The sequence below is a fragment of the Salmo salar genome, chromosome 19 (genome assembly GCF_965601325.2).
Source record: "Salmo salar chromosome 19, fSalSal1, whole genome shotgun sequence".
In the NCBI taxonomy this organism is placed as follows: Eukaryota; Metazoa; Chordata; class Actinopteri; order Salmoniformes; family Salmonidae; genus Salmo; species Salmo salar.
Window position 1 is genome coordinate 46,334,287 of NC_138309.1, and position 18,436 is coordinate 46,352,722.

General features: G+C 46.8%; 1 protein-coding gene and 1 long non-coding RNA gene across 6 annotated transcripts in view; one reads left to right on the forward strand and one right to left on the reverse strand.

The window, feature by feature from the left end:
• Nucleotides 1–521: 521 nt before the first annotated feature.
• LOC106578852 (myocardin) overlaps nucleotides 522–18,436 on the reverse strand; it is an 86,578-nt gene continuing 68,663 nt past the window's right edge. Inside the window, exons 1-9 of one of the 5 annotated variants that reach the window (XM_082965749.1) lie at nucleotides 10,832–14,416; nucleotides 10,395–10,711; nucleotides 10,101–10,257; nucleotides 9,247–9,771; nucleotides 7,441–7,935; nucleotides 6,954–7,100; nucleotides 6,473–6,601; nucleotides 6,040–6,097; nucleotides 522–5,749 (exon numbers count right to left, since the gene is read on the reverse strand). In XM_082965749.1, the coding sequence (XP_082821875.1) occupies nucleotides 5,145–5,749; nucleotides 6,040–6,097; nucleotides 6,473–6,601; nucleotides 6,954–7,100; nucleotides 7,441–7,935; nucleotides 9,247–9,771; nucleotides 10,101–10,257; nucleotides 10,395–10,591 (2,313 nt within the window). In that variant the 5' untranslated portion in view covers nucleotides 10,592–10,711; nucleotides 10,832–14,416 and the 3' untranslated portion in view covers nucleotides 522–5,144. Of the gene's footprint in view, nucleotides 5,750–6,039; nucleotides 6,098–6,472; nucleotides 6,602–6,953; nucleotides 7,101–7,440; nucleotides 7,936–9,246; nucleotides 9,772–10,100; nucleotides 10,258–10,394; nucleotides 10,712–10,831; nucleotides 14,417–18,436 lie in introns of those variants that run through there. The other 4 variants (XM_082965746.1, XM_082965745.1, XM_082965748.1 and 1 more) reach the window with 4 other exon arrangements.
• On the forward strand, nucleotides 4,914–8,918 carry LOC145862298 (uncharacterized). The gene is made up of 2 exons (XR_014381620.1): nucleotides 4,914–5,037; nucleotides 5,221–8,918. It is a non-coding gene; the product is annotated as an uncharacterized LOC145862298 (long non-coding RNA).

The following is an 18,436-nucleotide window of genomic DNA, read 5'->3' on the forward strand; positions in this document are numbered from 1 at the left end:
TACACAATTGTTTTTGAATGTTTAGGAAATGTAGCTGGCTAACATTTCATGAAGCTAAATTGTGCTTCATGAAATTCCCCCTTGGAAAAGCCAGGGGTCAGGGACAAGTGTTTAGTACAGAAATGTTGCGTACATATGCAGCTTATTCAGGAGAGAGGAAATTTACAGAACATTCGGATAGAAATGTACTGCATAGACCTGACCTGATTCCCTGTTATGTGGAGTACGGAATCAAGTCGTCTCTATTCATTGCGTTTCTATCTGAATAGTTCTAAACTTTGCACGCCTCTGAAGAAGCCTAAGCTCTTATAAGCTGAGATGTGGAACACTTATGGTTACATGGTGAATTGCAATTTATTGGAATGTTCATAATATAGATCATACAATGTTAAGGGCAATGAGTATTATATTGTATATTGATCAAGGGTAAAAAAAATAATAATAAAGTTCACATTGAGAAAATACATAGCGCTGTATTGTGAACCTGGGTCGTAGACAAAGGTACAACACAGAAACAATGATTATTTGTGTTTTAAGTTTATTGCTTTCTCTTCTACAGTAATGCACTGCTATGGTTACCATGGTAAAGCTGTTCAGTGGCCAAGCAACAGGGAAGCTTTTTGTCAGATGTGAAATTCTGATGTAAAAAGAGAAAAGAAAGTCATTCTTCAACATTAGGTGATCAGGATGGAGCACATGACCTGTGTGGCTGTTGGAAATGCCTAATGGCATGGTGACAAACCTCAACTGATCTTGGGTGAAATCCTAAAAACAAGGGTGCCACAGTTTATTTAAGAAGTAACAGGAAAAACAAGTTGTTTGAGAGAAATTTTTGGTCAAAAAATAAATAAATAATGATACTGAACCAAATCTGACTGATAGATAATCCAAGACAAAGTTAGTGTTTTGAACATTCTTCTGCATTTCGGTGTCATCAGACAATCTCATTGGCACTGTGGTGGTTAAATTACGGAGTGGCTTTCCACTGACCTTTTTTTCAGAGCATTGAAGGTCTTGACGCTTCTGGCATTTGCTTATTCTCTACTAGTAGAGAACAGGCTACTCTGGCGAATGGTGCTCATTTAATAAAGTTATAATGTCTGCAAGATCACAATGACAGTAGTCTACATAACAGAACCGAATATAATGACATATAACGTTACTGTGAGACAAAAACCCCACCTAATATTTCTCTAATGTGGCCAAAACAGATGCTGCATGGACGTTTCACCAGTAAAACTTAAAATAATTATCATTCACGATTGACAGTGCGGAATGTGAAGGGAAAGAGACCACACAAATGTGTGCGTAAAGTAAAGAAACACGTGCGCAGAACGTGATCCGCACATGAGCAGAAGCTTGGGGACCTTTAGCGCTCAACCAAAAAAAAAGGTGCGTGAAAAATCATGTTCCAACAGTCATGGGTTTAAAATTATACCCATAGTTGTGTTTACATATTCTAACATTCAAATTTGTATCTTTACAAGAACAGTCCCCTTTGTTTAGCTATAGACCACATCATACATGTATTGCAGATGGGTAGTTATTTTGGTATATTTACATCTCAGTAAACTATTTTTCATTCCTGATTCATAATCATTCTACAGATCCTACCCCAAACCCCTGCAGCATAACGGTGGCTTTAGAACCAAGTTTATAAAAAGGTTACACATACTTTAAGTAACATATTGAACACTGATTATTCTGTGCTAGATTCACAGTTAGTATTGGTAAGAATGGATATTTACTCTGCATATGCAGTACTTTTACATCATATTGCTCTCCATGGAAAACATATTTTGGGAAGAACAATGCAAGATCAAAACGGCGGTATATGAGTTTATGTTAATCAATCTAATTTTATCATAAAGGAATGTCAAATATAAATATGATCAATGTATAAATAAAAAATAAATGAAAAAAATAAATAACTACGAAGTGAGTCTCTCTAAGATGTAAATGGGTGAATTTTCCAAAGGTCAAATACAAAACAATAAATAATAAAAAATAATAATATAGGGTGACATTCAGACAGATTTTATTGCCATGCTTCTGACTTGCTATGATGGATCCTTGCAAAAAAATGTGATGTGATTTATCAAAGCTGTGTGATAAAGGTGGCGAACCATGCACTGTGCAGTATCATAGCGTTCCACATTCATGTTTTCTTGAATAATTGTGGATGCTTTGTGTGGCCAGAGTAACAGCTACATTGTTTGGTGTGATGGGATATGGACAGAGTGCTCCATTTGAAATACCAAGTGCGTTCTTGTTGTGAAGTGTTTAAGGCACAATCCGAGTTAAATCTTGCTCTCTCGTCCTACAATCCATGCATTTCTGCATCTGAAGACACTTTTATCGAAACTGAGACAAAGGGGTTTTCCACACTAAAGGTACATATTTAGTCTTCATATTATTATATTGTAAATAAATCCACTAGTAATGTGTGACAAAAAACCCATACCAAACACTTGCATGGAACTTTGGCAAATTCTTTCACTACAAATACATTCTAGGGTTTAAGCAAAGTGTGCCAATAATCTATGCTAATCAAGGTGCAAAATGTGAGATTTTAAATATTTACATAGAAAATATCAAACTACATACTAAAATGACACATTTGATTCTGTGATAGTTTCTAAAAAGTGTTCTCTCCCACAGACAAATATCCAGACCTCAACTTGTCTCCGTCACTAACAATATAATATTTACAAATGTGGCATTCGATGTCATCCAAATCAGTTTGTAATCTCCTTTTGGTTTCCAGTAATATAAACAGACTCACTGTTCACAAATAACACATTGATTGTCAAAATATGTATCTTCAAGTCTAGGTGGCATATTACTTACAACTGTACGAAACTACTTGCATATATTCTATAGATTTCTTAAGGCAACGTTGTAATATTCTTTTGGGCCGTAGTATTCATTTAATGAACATCGTTGATGGATCTATCCAGAGTCATACTGCTTTTATAGTTGTGCGCATCACTGTCCAAGAAGACAAAGATAATTTTAAACAAGCACCTGGTGACTGCTTATTGTGTACCCCCCCAAAAAAACGTTTCAATGTTCGTGAACAACAAACTATAATGTGATTCTGTTGTTGTATAGCCATTTGCCGGGCCGCGACTCTGCTTGTGGTTCTTTGGTAAATCGTTGCACTTAAAATCCCATTGTAAATTTACCTGGAAGCGGTTTTGGTATCCAGGGCAAATTTGGCGAGATTTATTCGGCTGGTCTTTGGTTGCTGGTTAGTGTTGTCGCTAGTCAGTATTTTGTCACAAGCTATTTTATTTTGCTAACTGGGTCATAGTTGCTAACTAGTTTCCTTCTGTGTCTTTTTCTAGGTAACTTGCTAGCTAGACACTATAGTATCTTGTTTTGTTTTCTAGGTAGCTAGCTAGTAACTTTAGCTAGACACTAACGTAAATTGTACGCCTTGGTCCGTACAATTTACCTTATTTTAGCGCCCAAAAAACGTAATACTTCCAGATCAACTGTAATGTCTATACCATTGTAAAGCACAATTTCTCCCCTTTACAACAAAATTCATGTCGAGACCTCCACGCTGCCCGTTTCTGCATGATTCAAGAAGGCAATGAGCTCCGTCGGGTCTTTTTAAAAATGGCGGGTGGGGAAGCGAAACTAATGCATGGTAGTGAGAAGGAGAGATGTCATGTGGGTAAACGGCTTTCTTTCACTCGATCTGTCCAACTTATCACCTTATCGCCTCTAAAATGTCAATAAAACACTATAAAGAGTTTATATAATGTGTCATTACATACCTATTTGAAGGTTTGTGTCGAATTTGAATCGGGTTTTTAGGGCGGGGCTAAAGTGATCTTCAGAAGTAAACAGCGGCTTTGAGAGTCATGATCGCTTGCAGTGATGACGCAAAAAAATGACTAGGTATCCCCCTTACCCCGTCACTGTCCATTTCTTGTTTTTAATGATGAGAGTGCTACACCTGGTAGAGAGAGATTGTAAGACAGAAATAGTTGCTTTATGCGTGCTGTACGTTACGGGCATGACATGTCACGATGTAACGAAGGGTCAGTTTTTTTCAACTTTTCTCCAATACTATAGAGCTATTACCATGTCGATCAACGCTTGAATAGAAACATAGTTCACACCCCAGATTTTGAAGTCAACACAGTCGCTACAGTCCCATTAGTTTTCTTTGCAGCCTCGTTTGAATGTCGCGGTTACACACATTTGTACGGAATGGGGTGAGTTTACGTTAGTCTCTTGTGTTTTCCAGGTAGCTAGCTTGTAGACATTATAGTCTCTTGTTGTGTTTTCTAGGTAACTTGCTAGCTAGACACTATAGTATCTTGTTGTGTTTTCTAGGTAGCTAGCTAGTAGACACTATAGCCTATTTCTTTTTCTAGGTAGCTAGCTAGTAGACACTATAGTCTCTTGTTGTGTTTTCTAGGTAACTTGCTAGCTAGACACTATAGTATCTTGTTGTGTTTTCTAGGTAGCTAGCTAGTAGACACTATAGCCTATTTCTTTTTCTAGGTAGCTAGCTAGTAGACACTATAGTCTCTTGTTGTGTTTTCTAGGTAGCTAGCTAGTAGACACTATAGTTTCTTGTTGTGTTTTCTAGGTAGCTAGTTAGTAGACACTATAGTCTCTTGTGTTTTCTAGGTAGCTAGCTAGTAGACACTATAGTCTATTGTGTTTTATAGGTAACTAGCTAGTAGAGACTATAGTCTCTTGTGTTTTCTAGGTAGCTAGCTAGTAGCTAGACTCTATAGTCTCTTGTTGTGTTTTCTAGGTAGCTAGCTAGTAGACACTATAGTTTCTTGTAGTGTTTTCTAGGTAGCTAGCTAGAGTCTATTGTTGTGTTTTCTAGGTAACTAGCTAGTAGACACTATAGTTTCTTGTTGTGTTTTCCAGGTAGCTAGCTTGTATCCTGCTGTGTTGGGGGCTGGCAGGTAGCCCACTGGTTAAGAGCGTAGGGCCAGTAACCAAAAGGTTGCTGGTTTGAATCCCTGAGCCAACTCGGTGAAAAATCAGAGCAAGGCACCTGTAAGTCACTCTGGAAAAGAGCATCTGCTAAATGAATAAAATATTGTTATTTTTGTAGGTTGCTAGCCAGATAGTGGCTAGCTGGTCCATAGCTAGTCTCCGGTGTTTCACCAGTGCTCTAGATGAAGGTCCATGGCTGTATTCAGGTTGATGTCTGTAACATCCAGGAACTCTGTGTTGAAGATGCTTGACCCGGTGGGAGGGACAGAGCTGAATCCTGTAGCCAAGCTCGGGGGAGTCAGGTCCAGCCATTCCATCGTCTCCCACGGTGACTCGCTAAACGTCATGCCGACCATCCCCTGCACCTCCGCCACGGACGTCACTTTGGAGTGGATGGGAGATAGAGGTGTTGGGGTTTCCATCAGGCCCCTGTTGGAGAGCAGTTTGTCCTGGTGGTGGTGGTTCGGACCGGGGTAGCCCTCTAGTCCAATATCCCTCTCCTCTCCCTGCCCTGATTCCTCTGCGACCATCTTGAGAAGGGCGACCTCACCCCCTCGGCTTAGGGGGCTTCCCAGCAGGGTCTGAAGGTGGCTGTCTGCAATGTGATTGGCTGTGTGGTCATAATTGAGCTGGGAGGGGGACAGGTGTTCGTAGTGTCTTCGGTGGAACTTTGGGTCTGCAAGGTCGGTGGTTCCAGGGGACACTGTAATGTGAGGCACAACTTTGGTTACAGAGGACCTCTCCCTCTCTTCTCTGGCGTTAGCTGGTATCTCTTGAAGAGAAGAGGATGGGGAGGGGGAGTCACAGCACAGAGTGTGATTTAATACCCATGTAAGAGGGAAATCGGGAGTTACTTAACTAAGGGGTGAAGGATGGTGCGTAGGCAGGCAAACTGACTAGTACCTTATGAAGGGGGACTAAATTGCTGCAGTTACTAAGCCATTACTCATTCATAACCATAGCAACAACATGCACTGACAGCTATATCGCTACCCAATTTCTAAGACTACACATTGTATACATCACACACATTTGAGACTGATTCTGAGTCAGTTCACCCACCTCCACTCTCTATGAGCACATCCAGAAGCTCATCCATCTGCTGACTTCTGGTCAGTTGCTAAAAAAAGGAATACAAATGTTATTATGACTTGTTACATTTGTGCTTTATCAATTCTTTATACCCGGTCCAAAGATTATGATTGTAATATGGATATACTATTGATGTTATTGCTGTCTGACGGTATTGTTCTACAAGGCACTTGAGGCAACCACAACTCTACATAACACAACCACACAGCAGTCAGCTCGGAAGAAACTCAGTCAAACTTGGGCAAGGGTGCAAAGTGTGCAATGGATGAAGTGATGGATGGATAAACAAAGCAGGTGAGAGAGCGAGAGAGAGAAAGAGGACACCTCAGAGGTTACAACAATGAAACAAAAAGTGTTGGCCAGCCATGATCAGGAGCAGAGTTTGGTGTATCATTTAGTTTACCTGCTTGACTGCATCCTCATAGCAAGGGGGCTGTCTAGAGTCGGATGCAGCTGAATCTGAGCTACAGAAGGCGGGGGACGAGACCGGGCACTTTTGGCCAACGTGCTGGGGACAGGGCAATATAGGTATCTATATGAAAAAAATAAAAGGCGAAAATGTTGTATTACTGATTTGAATTTGTGTAAGAAACTCTAATCTATGAATCCTGATTTTTTTTAAAATAGATGCTTAAAAAAATGTGGAGTTACTGAGAAAATTAGATTGCTAGCTCAAAAGGTTAAAGTGGGAGGGAACAGCTTCAGCTTTCTCAAAAGATTGAGTTGTGAAGGGTATCATGAACCTCATGATGGAAGTTTTAGAGAGAAGCAACACATGAATGGAAGGCAGAAAATGTGTTAAAGTGAATGTGATGGGTGGATATGTGACACATAACCACGTTAATCCGCTACAGACCAAGTTTAGACAGAAGAATAGCTCTCACCTTCTGCTGCATATTTGGGTTCTTGGACTTAAGGTTGACACTGTGGTTCAGGCTGTTGTCGGCTGAGTTGGGGAGTGCTGACTGAAGGCCTCTCTGGTCAGAGGGATAGGAGCAGTTTATAGCCTGGCCTTCATTCTTCTGGTGAATCTGTTAGGAGAGCATACATGACTATCATGACCAAGGGGGCGGGGGGCATGTCTCCCCCCACATTCAGAAATGGAATTTTTGTCCCCCACAGTTTTATCATTGGAATGTGATACAAAAACGAGGCGGCGGTGTGCTTCAGGACCATGCGGACGCCTCCGAGGAGTCGGGTAGGCTGTTTGGAGTGTTTATCCGACTGGATAATGTCCCCCTCCCCGCTTCTAAAACCAAAGTTGCGCCCCTGATCATGACCATTGAGAATAGAGTAACAACAAACAATATAAAGGACGTTTAACCATTATGTATCTGAAGATTCCTAACAAACATATTGCCTAAGGCATACCTGCATGTTGCGGGGCCTGGTGCTGGCCTGGTTGGGATGGCTGCACCCGTCTCTGCCCAGCGGCAGTGACAGCAGGTAGGGGTTGTTGGGGGAGGAAGGCTGGGGGCTGTTGGACGTCTTGGTGATGGGCGTGTCTTCAGGAGAGCACTGGGGGCTCAGGAAGGCACACATGCCTGAGGGACTTCCAGAGGCGGTCTGGTCCAGGCATCGTGGCCCACCAGGGCCCCCCATACTGGGCAGGGAGGCACCGCAATGGCCCATCCCCTCCAAGCAGCTTCCTGGAGGACTCTTTAGGTGCTTGGGGGAGGAGAAGGGGCAGCTGGAGGTGAGGGACATGGGCTCCTGCTTGACTGTCACCCCAAAGAAGTGTTGCCCCATCAGGGACGGGGATTGCTGGAGGGGTGGGTGGTGGGGCTGGGACGGAGCCGGGACGCCCTCCTGTGTGGCGCCATGGCAACGCTTCCTCTTGTGCAGCTGCATCTTGAGCTCCTCCACCTGTTAATCAACAGGCTGTTAACAGTAGGTCAGCTTAGCCGTGAATTGCTCTTTAGGGACAACATAGCTATATTGTGGCATGACTGTCCTGATCAGGTCAGGTTACAGGAGACCACAATCCTACAGGGTATCTCTCAACCCCCAACAGAGGAGGAGAGATCTAGGGGTCTGAAGATGTGGGGGTTTTATGACCCCTCACGCCCATGATAGTCTTAGGCCACAGAGAAATTCCTTTGTCCTCACTATGTAGAACTGGCCTCAGAACATTAAACATGCAATAAAGGGACTTTGCAACAATGGTTTCCGTCAGCCACAATGGTGGTCATAACGATAGATGGAATATGAAAATGTATGTAATTTTCGTTTTATTATTAAAGGTTAACAGATGACGTTATTATGAAAACATTGTACCTTTAAGAGTTTTCCCAGTATATGCCTGATGTTTATACATTGTACGTTGTGTGGAAAATATCCAAATCAAAGAGAATGTTTTGGTAAAGATGAGATGTGAAGTTAGTGTCTAAAATTGGATTTGAGTAAAATCTAGGCCTTGTCCCTTAACTTGGTACGCCCAGAGAATTGCCCTAAAGGCGGTTACGCCCACTTCTGACCCGAGGGTATAAGACAGGAGACTGAAGAATTAACATATCAGACTAAAGTGACCCCAGGCTGCAGCCAAGGTCTGAATGGTCAACGAACCCCAAAACACAACACAATGTTGAAGACAAATAAATATTTTTCTACCCAAGCTACGGATGAGTAGCTGTGTCTAAGCGGGTGAATTCAAGCCAAACCACCTAGCCTATATTTCTCTCGTGTACTTTCTTTGTTTCGCTCTCTTTTAAATCCCAATTTTGGGTAACACACGCCATAGTGTGTTGGCCCGTTATACTAAGTCCTAATCAATAGCCTAGACTGTGTTTTGTGTATGTGTATCTTTTATCATCATTTTAGCTTGCTAGTAAATAAATAATCAACTAAGATTGGTGTGGTAAACTCATTGGTGGAGCCCGGGTTCATGCAGATTCCCGGATTATGCGACGTTCAGAAATGAGACTAGAGGAAATTGATTAATTTAGCGACTGTTGTAAAATCGATATTCTGATATTCTTTGAGTTAATTTGGGAAATAGAAACTCAATAAAACTAATTTTCCCATGGTGCCCCAGGTTAATGAGTTAATAATTGCTTGATTCATTGCTTGATTCATTTAATCACGCAATTATAAACAGTTAATCATTCGATGAGCAACAGTCGTCACATTAACTAATACAACATCATGACAATTGATTGGAACAGTGTGGTTACCCACCTGTCTCTGTTCCTGGTGCAACTTCCACGTCAGCTCCTCAATCACTTTCTGTTTTTCCACCAAAATCTTATCCTTCTCCCGCTCCATCCCTCCAACCTCCCCTCCCTGCAGTCCTACCCCGCTCAAACCCCCTCCCCCCTGGCCTTCCTCAGCGCTGAGCTGGCCTGGGGACGGCTGGATGCAAAACAGTGGAGAGGAGGACATGGGCATGCCGCTGAAGCTGTCTGGGAGTGAGCCGCTGAGGGAGAGGTCTGAGGAAGCGGGGGATATGGGTGGGGTGGAGGAAGTGCTGGGGTAGGGGTAATACCCGCCCTGGGAGAGGGTGCTGGAGGAGGAGGGGGACTGGTAGGAGGACAGGGACCCTGTGGGGGTGACAGGGAAGGTGGCCGTGGTGATGTCATTGGAGCCTGAATGGGAGGGGCTTGAGGTGTGGTCCTTAAAGGGGCGGAGTCTCTCGATGAGGGCCATCTTGGTGCCTGAGACTGGCATGCCCCGGATACGCAGCTGCTGTCTGAGCTCTGACACCTGTTGGATAGAGAGAGCGAGAGAGAGGGAGAGAAGAGAATAGAGAGAAGGGAGAGAGGGAGGGGAAGAGAGGAGGGAGAGAGGGAGGGAGGGGAAGAGAGGAGGGAGAGAGGAGGGGGAGAGGGAGGGGGAGAGAGGAGGGAGAGAGGGAGGGAGAGAGGGAGGGGGAAAGAGGAGGGAGAGAGGGAGGGGGAGAGAGGAGGGAAAGAGGGACGGAGAGAGAGAGAGAAAAAACTGTATGTGAGTTCTCTTTCCAACTTGTACTAAGGAATATTTCCCTCACTCTACGGAGAGAGAGAGAGAGAGAGAGAGAGAGAGAGAGTACCTACCTTCAGGTCATCCAGGTTAGGTGGGAGAGGAGCAGGTTTGACTGGTGAGACGTTGGTTTGACCGGAGTATGTGGTCTTCACTGAAGACAAGAAGCTACTGTTGACTGTGTTAGTAGGAACACTGGAGCTACACACCATCAGCTGCTGACTGGATTGTCTACAGATAGGAGAACAGGAGATTTCTGGGAGATAAACACCACAAAAGGCAACAATATTATGCAACATTTAGTAAATTGAAGGCCAGATCTGAGACATGGGGTTAGGGTTAGACCACTCCCTATCTGAGGTACTCACTTCTGGGCTAGGGCTGGCTGGTGCAGAGGCTGGTAGTTGAAGCTATGCTGGTGTTGCTGTGTGTGTTGGGCATGTTGGGAGTGTGTGTACTGTGAGTGTGTGTGCGAATGTGTGTGTGCATGTTTCTGCTGGCTAAGGATCTGCAGCTGTAGGAAGAGCTGTTGCTGCTGCAGGAGCCTGGTATAGGCTGAGTCCATGGGAGGGGGGGACTTCTCGGCCTTCTGGTCCGGAGGGATGTACTGGTGGTACTTCAGCTTCTTCACCTTAGGCTTCACGTCTTTGGGCTTTTTGTGGCGGTTCTTGTCTGGCGTCTTGGACTGTAGAATCAAATGGGAGATATAGTGAGGACATACTATTAAATACAATACAAGTTGATGTTTTCTCATGGGATGCACCGTCTATAAACAGGTCTATGACAGTATAGGGTCTGTTCCTACGTTGACTACGGCCGGTGGGGCTGCAGACTGCCTATCGTTAGCCACAGACAAGCCATCTTCCTGGCTCTGATCAGACGGGTCTCTGTTCTGACACCCCTGGAACACAAAGACCGCCAGGGAGTCAGTAGAAAGACGTTAACGCAGAAAATGCCAACTACATTCACTGGTTGTCCAACCTGAAAACAACAAGATGAATTCAAAGACAACCCAAATAAATAAGTTAAATTATTGAAAAAAAGGAAAAGAATTGTAGGAACTGGGTACTAAGTCCAAGCTGACTTTCGGTTAACACTTACATCAGCAAACAGTTTATGACAGAAGCTTGTAGTGACTGTTGGGAACGATGTTATCATCTCTGTCCACAAAGTGAGAGTGAGGAGAGGGGTGTGGAATGCAGGGAGTCACAGATGATAAAACACAGGAAGCAGTAGCCAGCAACACACTGTGTCTGTGTGAGACAGATGAACTGGCAGGGAGGAATGTGAAATGTGAAAAGAGCAGTCACGTTCCAACGATCACTAGAGAACCCTTCGGTAGGATGCTGTAGTTCTCCCAGCCACCACAGGAGGGAAGACTTAACCTAGCTCCCTGCTTGAAATGATTCACGACCGCATATAACTAACTGCGGCATGCTTTTGAAGGCATAGAGGAGACTGTATTTCTATTGCCCCTATTGTTCAAAATGTGTGTACTAATGGAGGACAGTTTATGTTATATTATCAAGAAACAGTAGGAAAGGGGAAGGAAGAAGAGGGAGAGGATGAGAAGGAGGATTACCTGTCTAAGGCTGATGATGAGGAGGATTAACTGTCTAGGGCTGGTGAGGAGGAGGATTACCTGTCTAAGGCTGATGATGAGGAGGATTAACTGTCTAGGGCTGGTGAGGAGGAGGAGAAGGAGTATTACCTGTCTAGGGCTGGTGATGAGGAGGAGGGGTATTACCTGTCTAGGGCTGGTGATGAAGAGGAGGAGTATTACCTGTCTAGGGCTGGTTAGGAGGAGGAGAATGACCTGTCTAGGGCTGGTGAGGAGGAGGAATATTACCTGTCTAGGGCTGGTGATGAGGAGGAGGAGTATTACCTGTCTAGGGCTGGTGAGGAGGAGGAGTATTACCTGTCTAGGGCTGGTGATGATGAGGAGGAGTATTACCAGTCTAGGGCTGGTGAGGAGGAGGAGTATTACCTGTCTAGGGCTGGTGATGAGGAGGAGGCATATTACCAGTCTAGGGCTGGTGAGGAGGAGGAGTATTACCTGTCTAGGGCTGGTGAGGAGGAGGGGTATTACCAGTCTAGGGCTGGTGATGAGGAGGAGGAGTAATACCTGTCTAGGGCTGGTGATGAGGGAGGAGGAGTATTACCTGTCGAGGGCTGGTGATGATGAGGAGGAGGAGTATTACCTGTCTAGGGCTGGTGATGAGGAGGAGGAATATTACCTGTCGAGGGCTGGTGATGAGGAGGAGTATTACCTGTCCAGGGCTGGTGAGGAGGAGGAGTATTACCAGTCTAGGGCTGGTGATGAGGAGGAGGAGTAATACCTGTCTAGGGCTGGTGATGAGGAGGAGTATTACCTGTCTAGGGCTGGTGATGAGGAGGAGGAGGAGTATTACCGGTCTAGGGCTGGTGATGAGGAGGAGGAGGAGGAGTATTACCTGTCTAGGGCTGGTGATGAGGAGGAGTATTACGTGTCCAGGGCTGGGGATGATGAGGAGGAGTATTACCTGTCTAGGGCTGGTGATGAGGAGGAGTATTACGTGTCCAGGGCTGGTGATGAGGAGGAGGAGTATTACCTGTCTAGGGCTGGTGAGGAGGAGGGGTATTACCTGTCAGGGATGGTGAGGAGGAGTATTACCTGTCTAGGGCTGGTGAGGAAGAGTTGTATTACCTGTCAGGGCTGGTGAGGATGAGGAGAATTACCTGTCAGGGATGGTGAGGAGGAGGAGTATTACCTGTCAGGGATGGCGAGGAGGAGTATTACCTGTCTAGGGCTGGTGATGACGAGGAGGGGGATAACCTGTCTAGGGCTGGTGATGAGGAGGAGTATTACCTGTCTAGGGCTGGTGAAAAGGAGAAGGAGTATTACCTGTCAAGGACTGGTGAGGAGGAGGATGATTACCTGTCTAGAGCGGGTGATGAGGAGAAGGAGTATTACCTGTCAAGGACTGGTGAGGAGGAGGAGTATTACGTGTCAAGGACTGGTGAGGAGGAGGATGATTACCTGTCTAGAGCTGGTGATGAGGAGGAGGAGTATTACCTGTCTAGAGCTGGTGATGAGGAGGAGGGTACCTGTCTAGAGCTGGTGAGGAGGAGGAGGAGTATTACATGTCAGGGATGGTGAGGAGGAGGAGTATTACCTGTCTAGGGCTGGTGAGGAGGAGGAGTATTACCTGTCTAGAGCTGGTGATGAGGAGGAGGAGTATTACCTGTCTAGTCCTGGTGATGAGGATGAGGAGGATTACCTTTCTAGGGCTGGTGATGAGGAGGAGGGTACCTGTCTAGAGCTGGTGAAGAAGAGGAGGAGTATTACCTGTCTAGAGCTGGTGAGGAGGAGGAGGAGGATTACCTTTCTAGGGCTGGTGAGGAGGAGGAGGAATAATACCTGTCTAGGGCTGTTGAGGAGGAGGAGGAGTATTATCGTTTTAGGGCTGGTGAGGAGGAGGAGGAGGATTACCTTTTTAGGGCTGGTGAGGAGGAGGAGGAGTATTACCTGTCTAGGGCTGGTGAGGAGGAGGAGGAGGATTACCTTTCTAGGGCTGGTGAGGAGGAGGAGGAATAATACCTGTCTAGGGCTGGTGATGAGGAGGAGGATTACCTGTCTAGGGCTGGTGATGAGGAGGAGGATTACCTGTCTAGGGCTGGTGATGAGGAGGAGTATTACCTGTCTAGGGCTGGTGGTGGTGAGGAGAAGGATTACTTGTCAAGGGCTGGTAATGAGGAGGAAGAATAGGATTCCCTGTCTAGGGCTGGTGAGGAGGAGGAGGAGGAGTATTACCTGTCTAGGGCTGGTGAAAAAGGAGGAGGAGTATTACCTGTCTAGGGCTGGTGAGGAGCAGGAATAAAGATTACCTGTCTAGGGCTGGTGAGGAAGATGAGGAGGGTACCTGCCTAGAGCTGGTGAGGAGGAGGAGGAGGAGGAGGATTACCTTTCTAGGGCTGGTTTAGGAAGAGGATGATTATCTGTCTAGAGCTGGTGAGGAGGAGGAGGAGTATTACCTGTCTAGGGCTGGTGGGCAGGAGGAGTATTACCTGTCTAGGGCTGGTGATGAGGAGGAGTATTACCTGTCTAGGGCTGGTGAGGAAGAGGAGGAGTTTTACCTGTCTAGGGTTGGTGATGAGGAGGAGGAGGAGTATTACCTGTTTAGGGCTGGTGAGGAGGAGGAGTATTACCTGTCAGGGATGGTGAGGAGGAGGAGTATTACTTGTCTATGGCTGGTGATGAGGAGGAGGAGTATTACCTGTCTAGGGCTGGTGATGAGGAGGAGTATAACCTGTCAGGGCTGGTGAGGAGGAGGAGTATTACCTATCAGGGATGGTGAGGAGGAGGAGTATTAGCTCTCTAGGGCTGGTGAGGAAGATGAGGAGGGTACCTGCCTAGAGCTGGTGGAGGAGGAGGAGGGGGGAGGAGGAGGATTACCGTTCTAGGGCTGGTTTAGGAAGAGGATGATTATCTGTCTAGAGCTGGTGAGGAGGAGGAGGAGTATTACCTGTCTAGGGCTGGTGGGCAGGAGGAGTATTACCTGTCTAGGGCTGGTGATGAGGAGGAGTATTACCTGTCTAGGGCTGGTGAGGAAGAGGAGGAGTTTTACCTGTCTAGGGTTGGTGATGAGGAGGAGGAGGAGTATTACCTGTTTAGGGCTGGTGAGGAGGAGGAGTATTACCTGTCAGGGATGGTGAGGAGGAGGAGTATTACCTGTCTATGGCTGGTGATGAGGAGGAGGAGTATTACCTGTCTAGGGCTGGTGATGAGGAGGAGTATAACCTGTCAGGGCTGGTGAGGAGGAGGAGTATTACCTATCAGGGATGGTGAGGAGGAGGAGTATTACCTGTCTAGGGCTGGTGAGGAGGAGGAGTTTTTCCTGTCAGTGATGGTGAGGAGGAGATGTATTACCTGTCTAGGGCTGGTGAGGAGGAGGAGTATTACCTGTCAGGGCTGGTGATGAGGAGGAGGAAGAATATTTCCTGTCTTGGGCTGGTGATGAGGAGGAGTTTTACCTGTCTAGAGCTGGTGATGAGGAGGAGGAAGAATATTTCCTGTCTTGGGCTGGTGATGAGGAGGAGTATTACCTGTCTAGGGCTGGTGATGAGGAGGAGGAGTATTACCTGTCTAGGGCTGGTGATGAAGAGGAGTATTACCTGTCAGGGCTGGTGAGGAGGAGGAGTATTAACTGTCAGGGATGGTGAGGAGGAGGAGTATTACCTGTCTAGGGCTGGTGAGGAGGAGGAGTATTACCTGTCTAGGGCTGGTGATGAGGAGGAGGAAGAATATTTCCTGTCTTGGGCTGGAGATGAGGAGGAGTATTACCTGTCTAGGGCTGATGATGAGGAGGAGGAGGAGTATTGCCTGTCTAGGGCTGATGATGAGGAGGAGTATTACCTGTCTAGAGCTGGTGAGGAGGAGAAGGAGTATTACCTGTCTAGAGCTGGTGAGGAGGAGGAGTATTACCTGTCTAGGGCTGGTGAGGAGGAGGAGTATTACCTGTCAGGGATGGTGAGGAAGAGTTGTATTACCTGTCAGGGCTGGTGAGGAGGAGGAGTATTACCTGTCAGGGATGGTGAGGAGGAGGAGTATTACCTGTCAGGGATGGTGAGGAGGAGTATTACCTGTCTAGGGTTGGTGATGAGGAGGAGTATTACCTGTCAGGGATGGTGAGGAGGAGTATTACCTGTCTAGGGTTGGTGATGAGGAGGAGGGGGATAACCTGTCTAGGGCTGGTGATGAGGAGGAGTATTACCTGTCTAGGGCTGGTGATGAGGAGGAGGGGGATAACCTGTCTAGGGATGGTGAGGAGGAGATGTATTACCTGTCTAGGGCTGGTGATGAGGAGGGGGATAACCTGTCTAGGTCTGGAGAAGGAGTATTACCTGTCTAGAGCTGGTGAGGAGGAGGAGTATTACCTGTCTAGGGCTGGTGAGGAGGAGGAGTATTACCTGTCAGGGATGGTGAGGAAGAGTTGTATTACCTGTCAGGGCTGGTGAGGAGGAGGAGTATTACCTGTCAGGGATGGTGAGGAGGAGGAGTATTACCTGTCAGGGATGGTGAGGAGGAGTATTACCTGTCTAGGGTTGGTGATGAGGAGGAGTATTACCTGTCAGGGATGGTGAGGAGGAGTATTACCTGTCTAGGGTTGGTGATGAGGAGGAGGGGGATAACCTGTCTAGGGCTGGTGATGAGGAGGAGTATTACCTGTCTAGGGCTGGTGATGAGGAGGAGGGGGATAACCTGTCTAGGGATGGTGAGGAGGAGATGTATTACCTGTCTAGTGCTGGTGATGAGGAGGGGGATAACCTGTCTAGGTCTGGTGATCAGGAGGAGTATTACCTGTCATGGCTGGTGAGGAGGAGGAGTATTACCTGTCTAGGGCTGGTGATGAGGAGGAGGAAGAATATTTCCTGTCTTGGGCTGGTGATGAGGAGGAGGAGGAGTATTCCCTGTCTAGTGCTGATGACGAGGAGGAGTATTACCTGTCTAGAGCTGGTGAGGAGGAGAAGGAGTATTACCTGTCTAGGGCTGGTGATGAGGAGGAGGAGTATTACCTGTATAGGGCTGGTGATGAGGAGGAGTAGGAGTATTCCCTGTCTAGGGCTGATGATGAGGAGGAGTATTACCTGTCTAGAGCTGGTGATGAGGAGGAGGAGTATTACCTGTCTAGAGCTGGTGATGAGGAGGAGGTGTATTACCTGTCTAGAGCTGGTGAGGAGGAGGAGGAGTATTACATTACAGGGATGGTGAGGAGGAGGAGTATTACCTGTCTAGGGCTGGTGATGAGGAGGAGGAGTATTACCTGTCTAGAGCTGGTGAGGAGGAGGAGGAGTATTACATGTCAGGGATGGTGAGGAGGAGGAGGAGGATTACCTTTCTAGGGCTGGTGAGGAGGAGGAGGAGGATTACCTGTCTAGGCCTGGTGATGAGGAGGAGGCGTATTACCTTTTTAGGGCTGGTGCGGAGAAGGAGGAGTATTACCTGTCTAGGGCTGGTGAGGAGGAGGAGGAGGATTACCTTTCTGGGGCTGGTGAGGAGGAGGAGGAGGATTACCTTTCTAGGGCTGGTGAGGAGGAGGAGGAGGATTACCTGTCTAGGGCTGGTGAGGAGGAGGAGGATTACCTTTCTAGGGCTGGTGAGGAGGAGGAGGAGTATTACCTTTTTAGGGCTGGTGAGGAGGAGGAGGAGGATTACCTGTCTAGGGCTGGTGAGGAGGAGGAGGAGGAGGATTACCTTTCTGGGGCTGGTGAGGAGGAGGAGGAGTATTACCTGTCTAGGGCTGGTGAGGAGGAGGAGGAGGATTACCTGTCTAGGGCTGTTGAGGAGGAGGAGGAGTATTACCTCTCAAGGGCTGGTGAGGAGGAGGAGGAGTATTACCTGTCTAGGGCTGGTGAGGAGGAGGATGATTACCTGTCTAGAGCTGGTGATGAGGAGGAGGAGTATTACCTGTCTAGAGCTGGTGATGAGGAGGAGGGTACCTGTCTAGAGCTGGTGAGGAGGTGGAGGAGTATTACATGTCAGGGATGGTGAGGAGGAGGAGTATTACCTGTCTAGGGCTGGTGAGGAGGAGGAGTATTACCTGTCTAGAGCTGGTGATGAGGAGGAGGAGTATTACCTGTCTAGTCCTGGTGATGAGGATGAGGAGGATTACCTTTCTAGGGCTGGTGATGAGGAGGAGGGTACCTGTCTAGAGCTGGTGAAGAAGAGGAGGAGTATTACCTGTCTAGAGCTGGTGAGGAGGAGGAGGAGGATTACCTTTCTAGGGCTGGTGAGGAGGAGGAGGAATAATACCTGTCTAGGGCTGTTGAGGAGGAGGAGGAGTATTATCTTTTTAGGGCTGGTGAGGAGGAGGAGGAGGATTACCTTTTTAGGGCTGGTGAGGAGGAGGAGGAGTATTACCTGTCTAGGGCTGGTGAGGAGGAGGAGGAGGATTACCTTTCTAGGGCTGGTGAGGAGGAGGAGAAATAATACCTGTCTAGGGCTGGTGATGAGGAGGAGGATTACCTGTCTAGGGCTGGTGATGAGGAGGAGGATTACCTGTCTAGGGCTGGTGATGAGGAGGAGTATTACCTGTCTAGGGCTGGTGGTGGTGAGGAGAAGGATTACTTGTCAAGGGCTGGTAATGAGGAGGAAGAATAGGATTCCTCTCTAGGGCTGGTGAGGAGGAGGAGGAGGAGTATTACCTGTCTAGGGCTGGTGAAAAAGGAGGAGGAGTATTACCTGTCTAGGGCTGGTGAGGAGCAGGAGAAAGATTACCTGTCTAGGGCTGGTGAGGAGGATGAGTATTAGCTCTCTAGGGCTGGTGAGGAAGATGAGGAGGGTACCTGCCTAGAGCTGGTGAGGAGGAGGAGGAGGAGGAGGAGGATTACCTTTCTAGGGCTGGTTTAGGAAGAGGATGATTATCTGTCT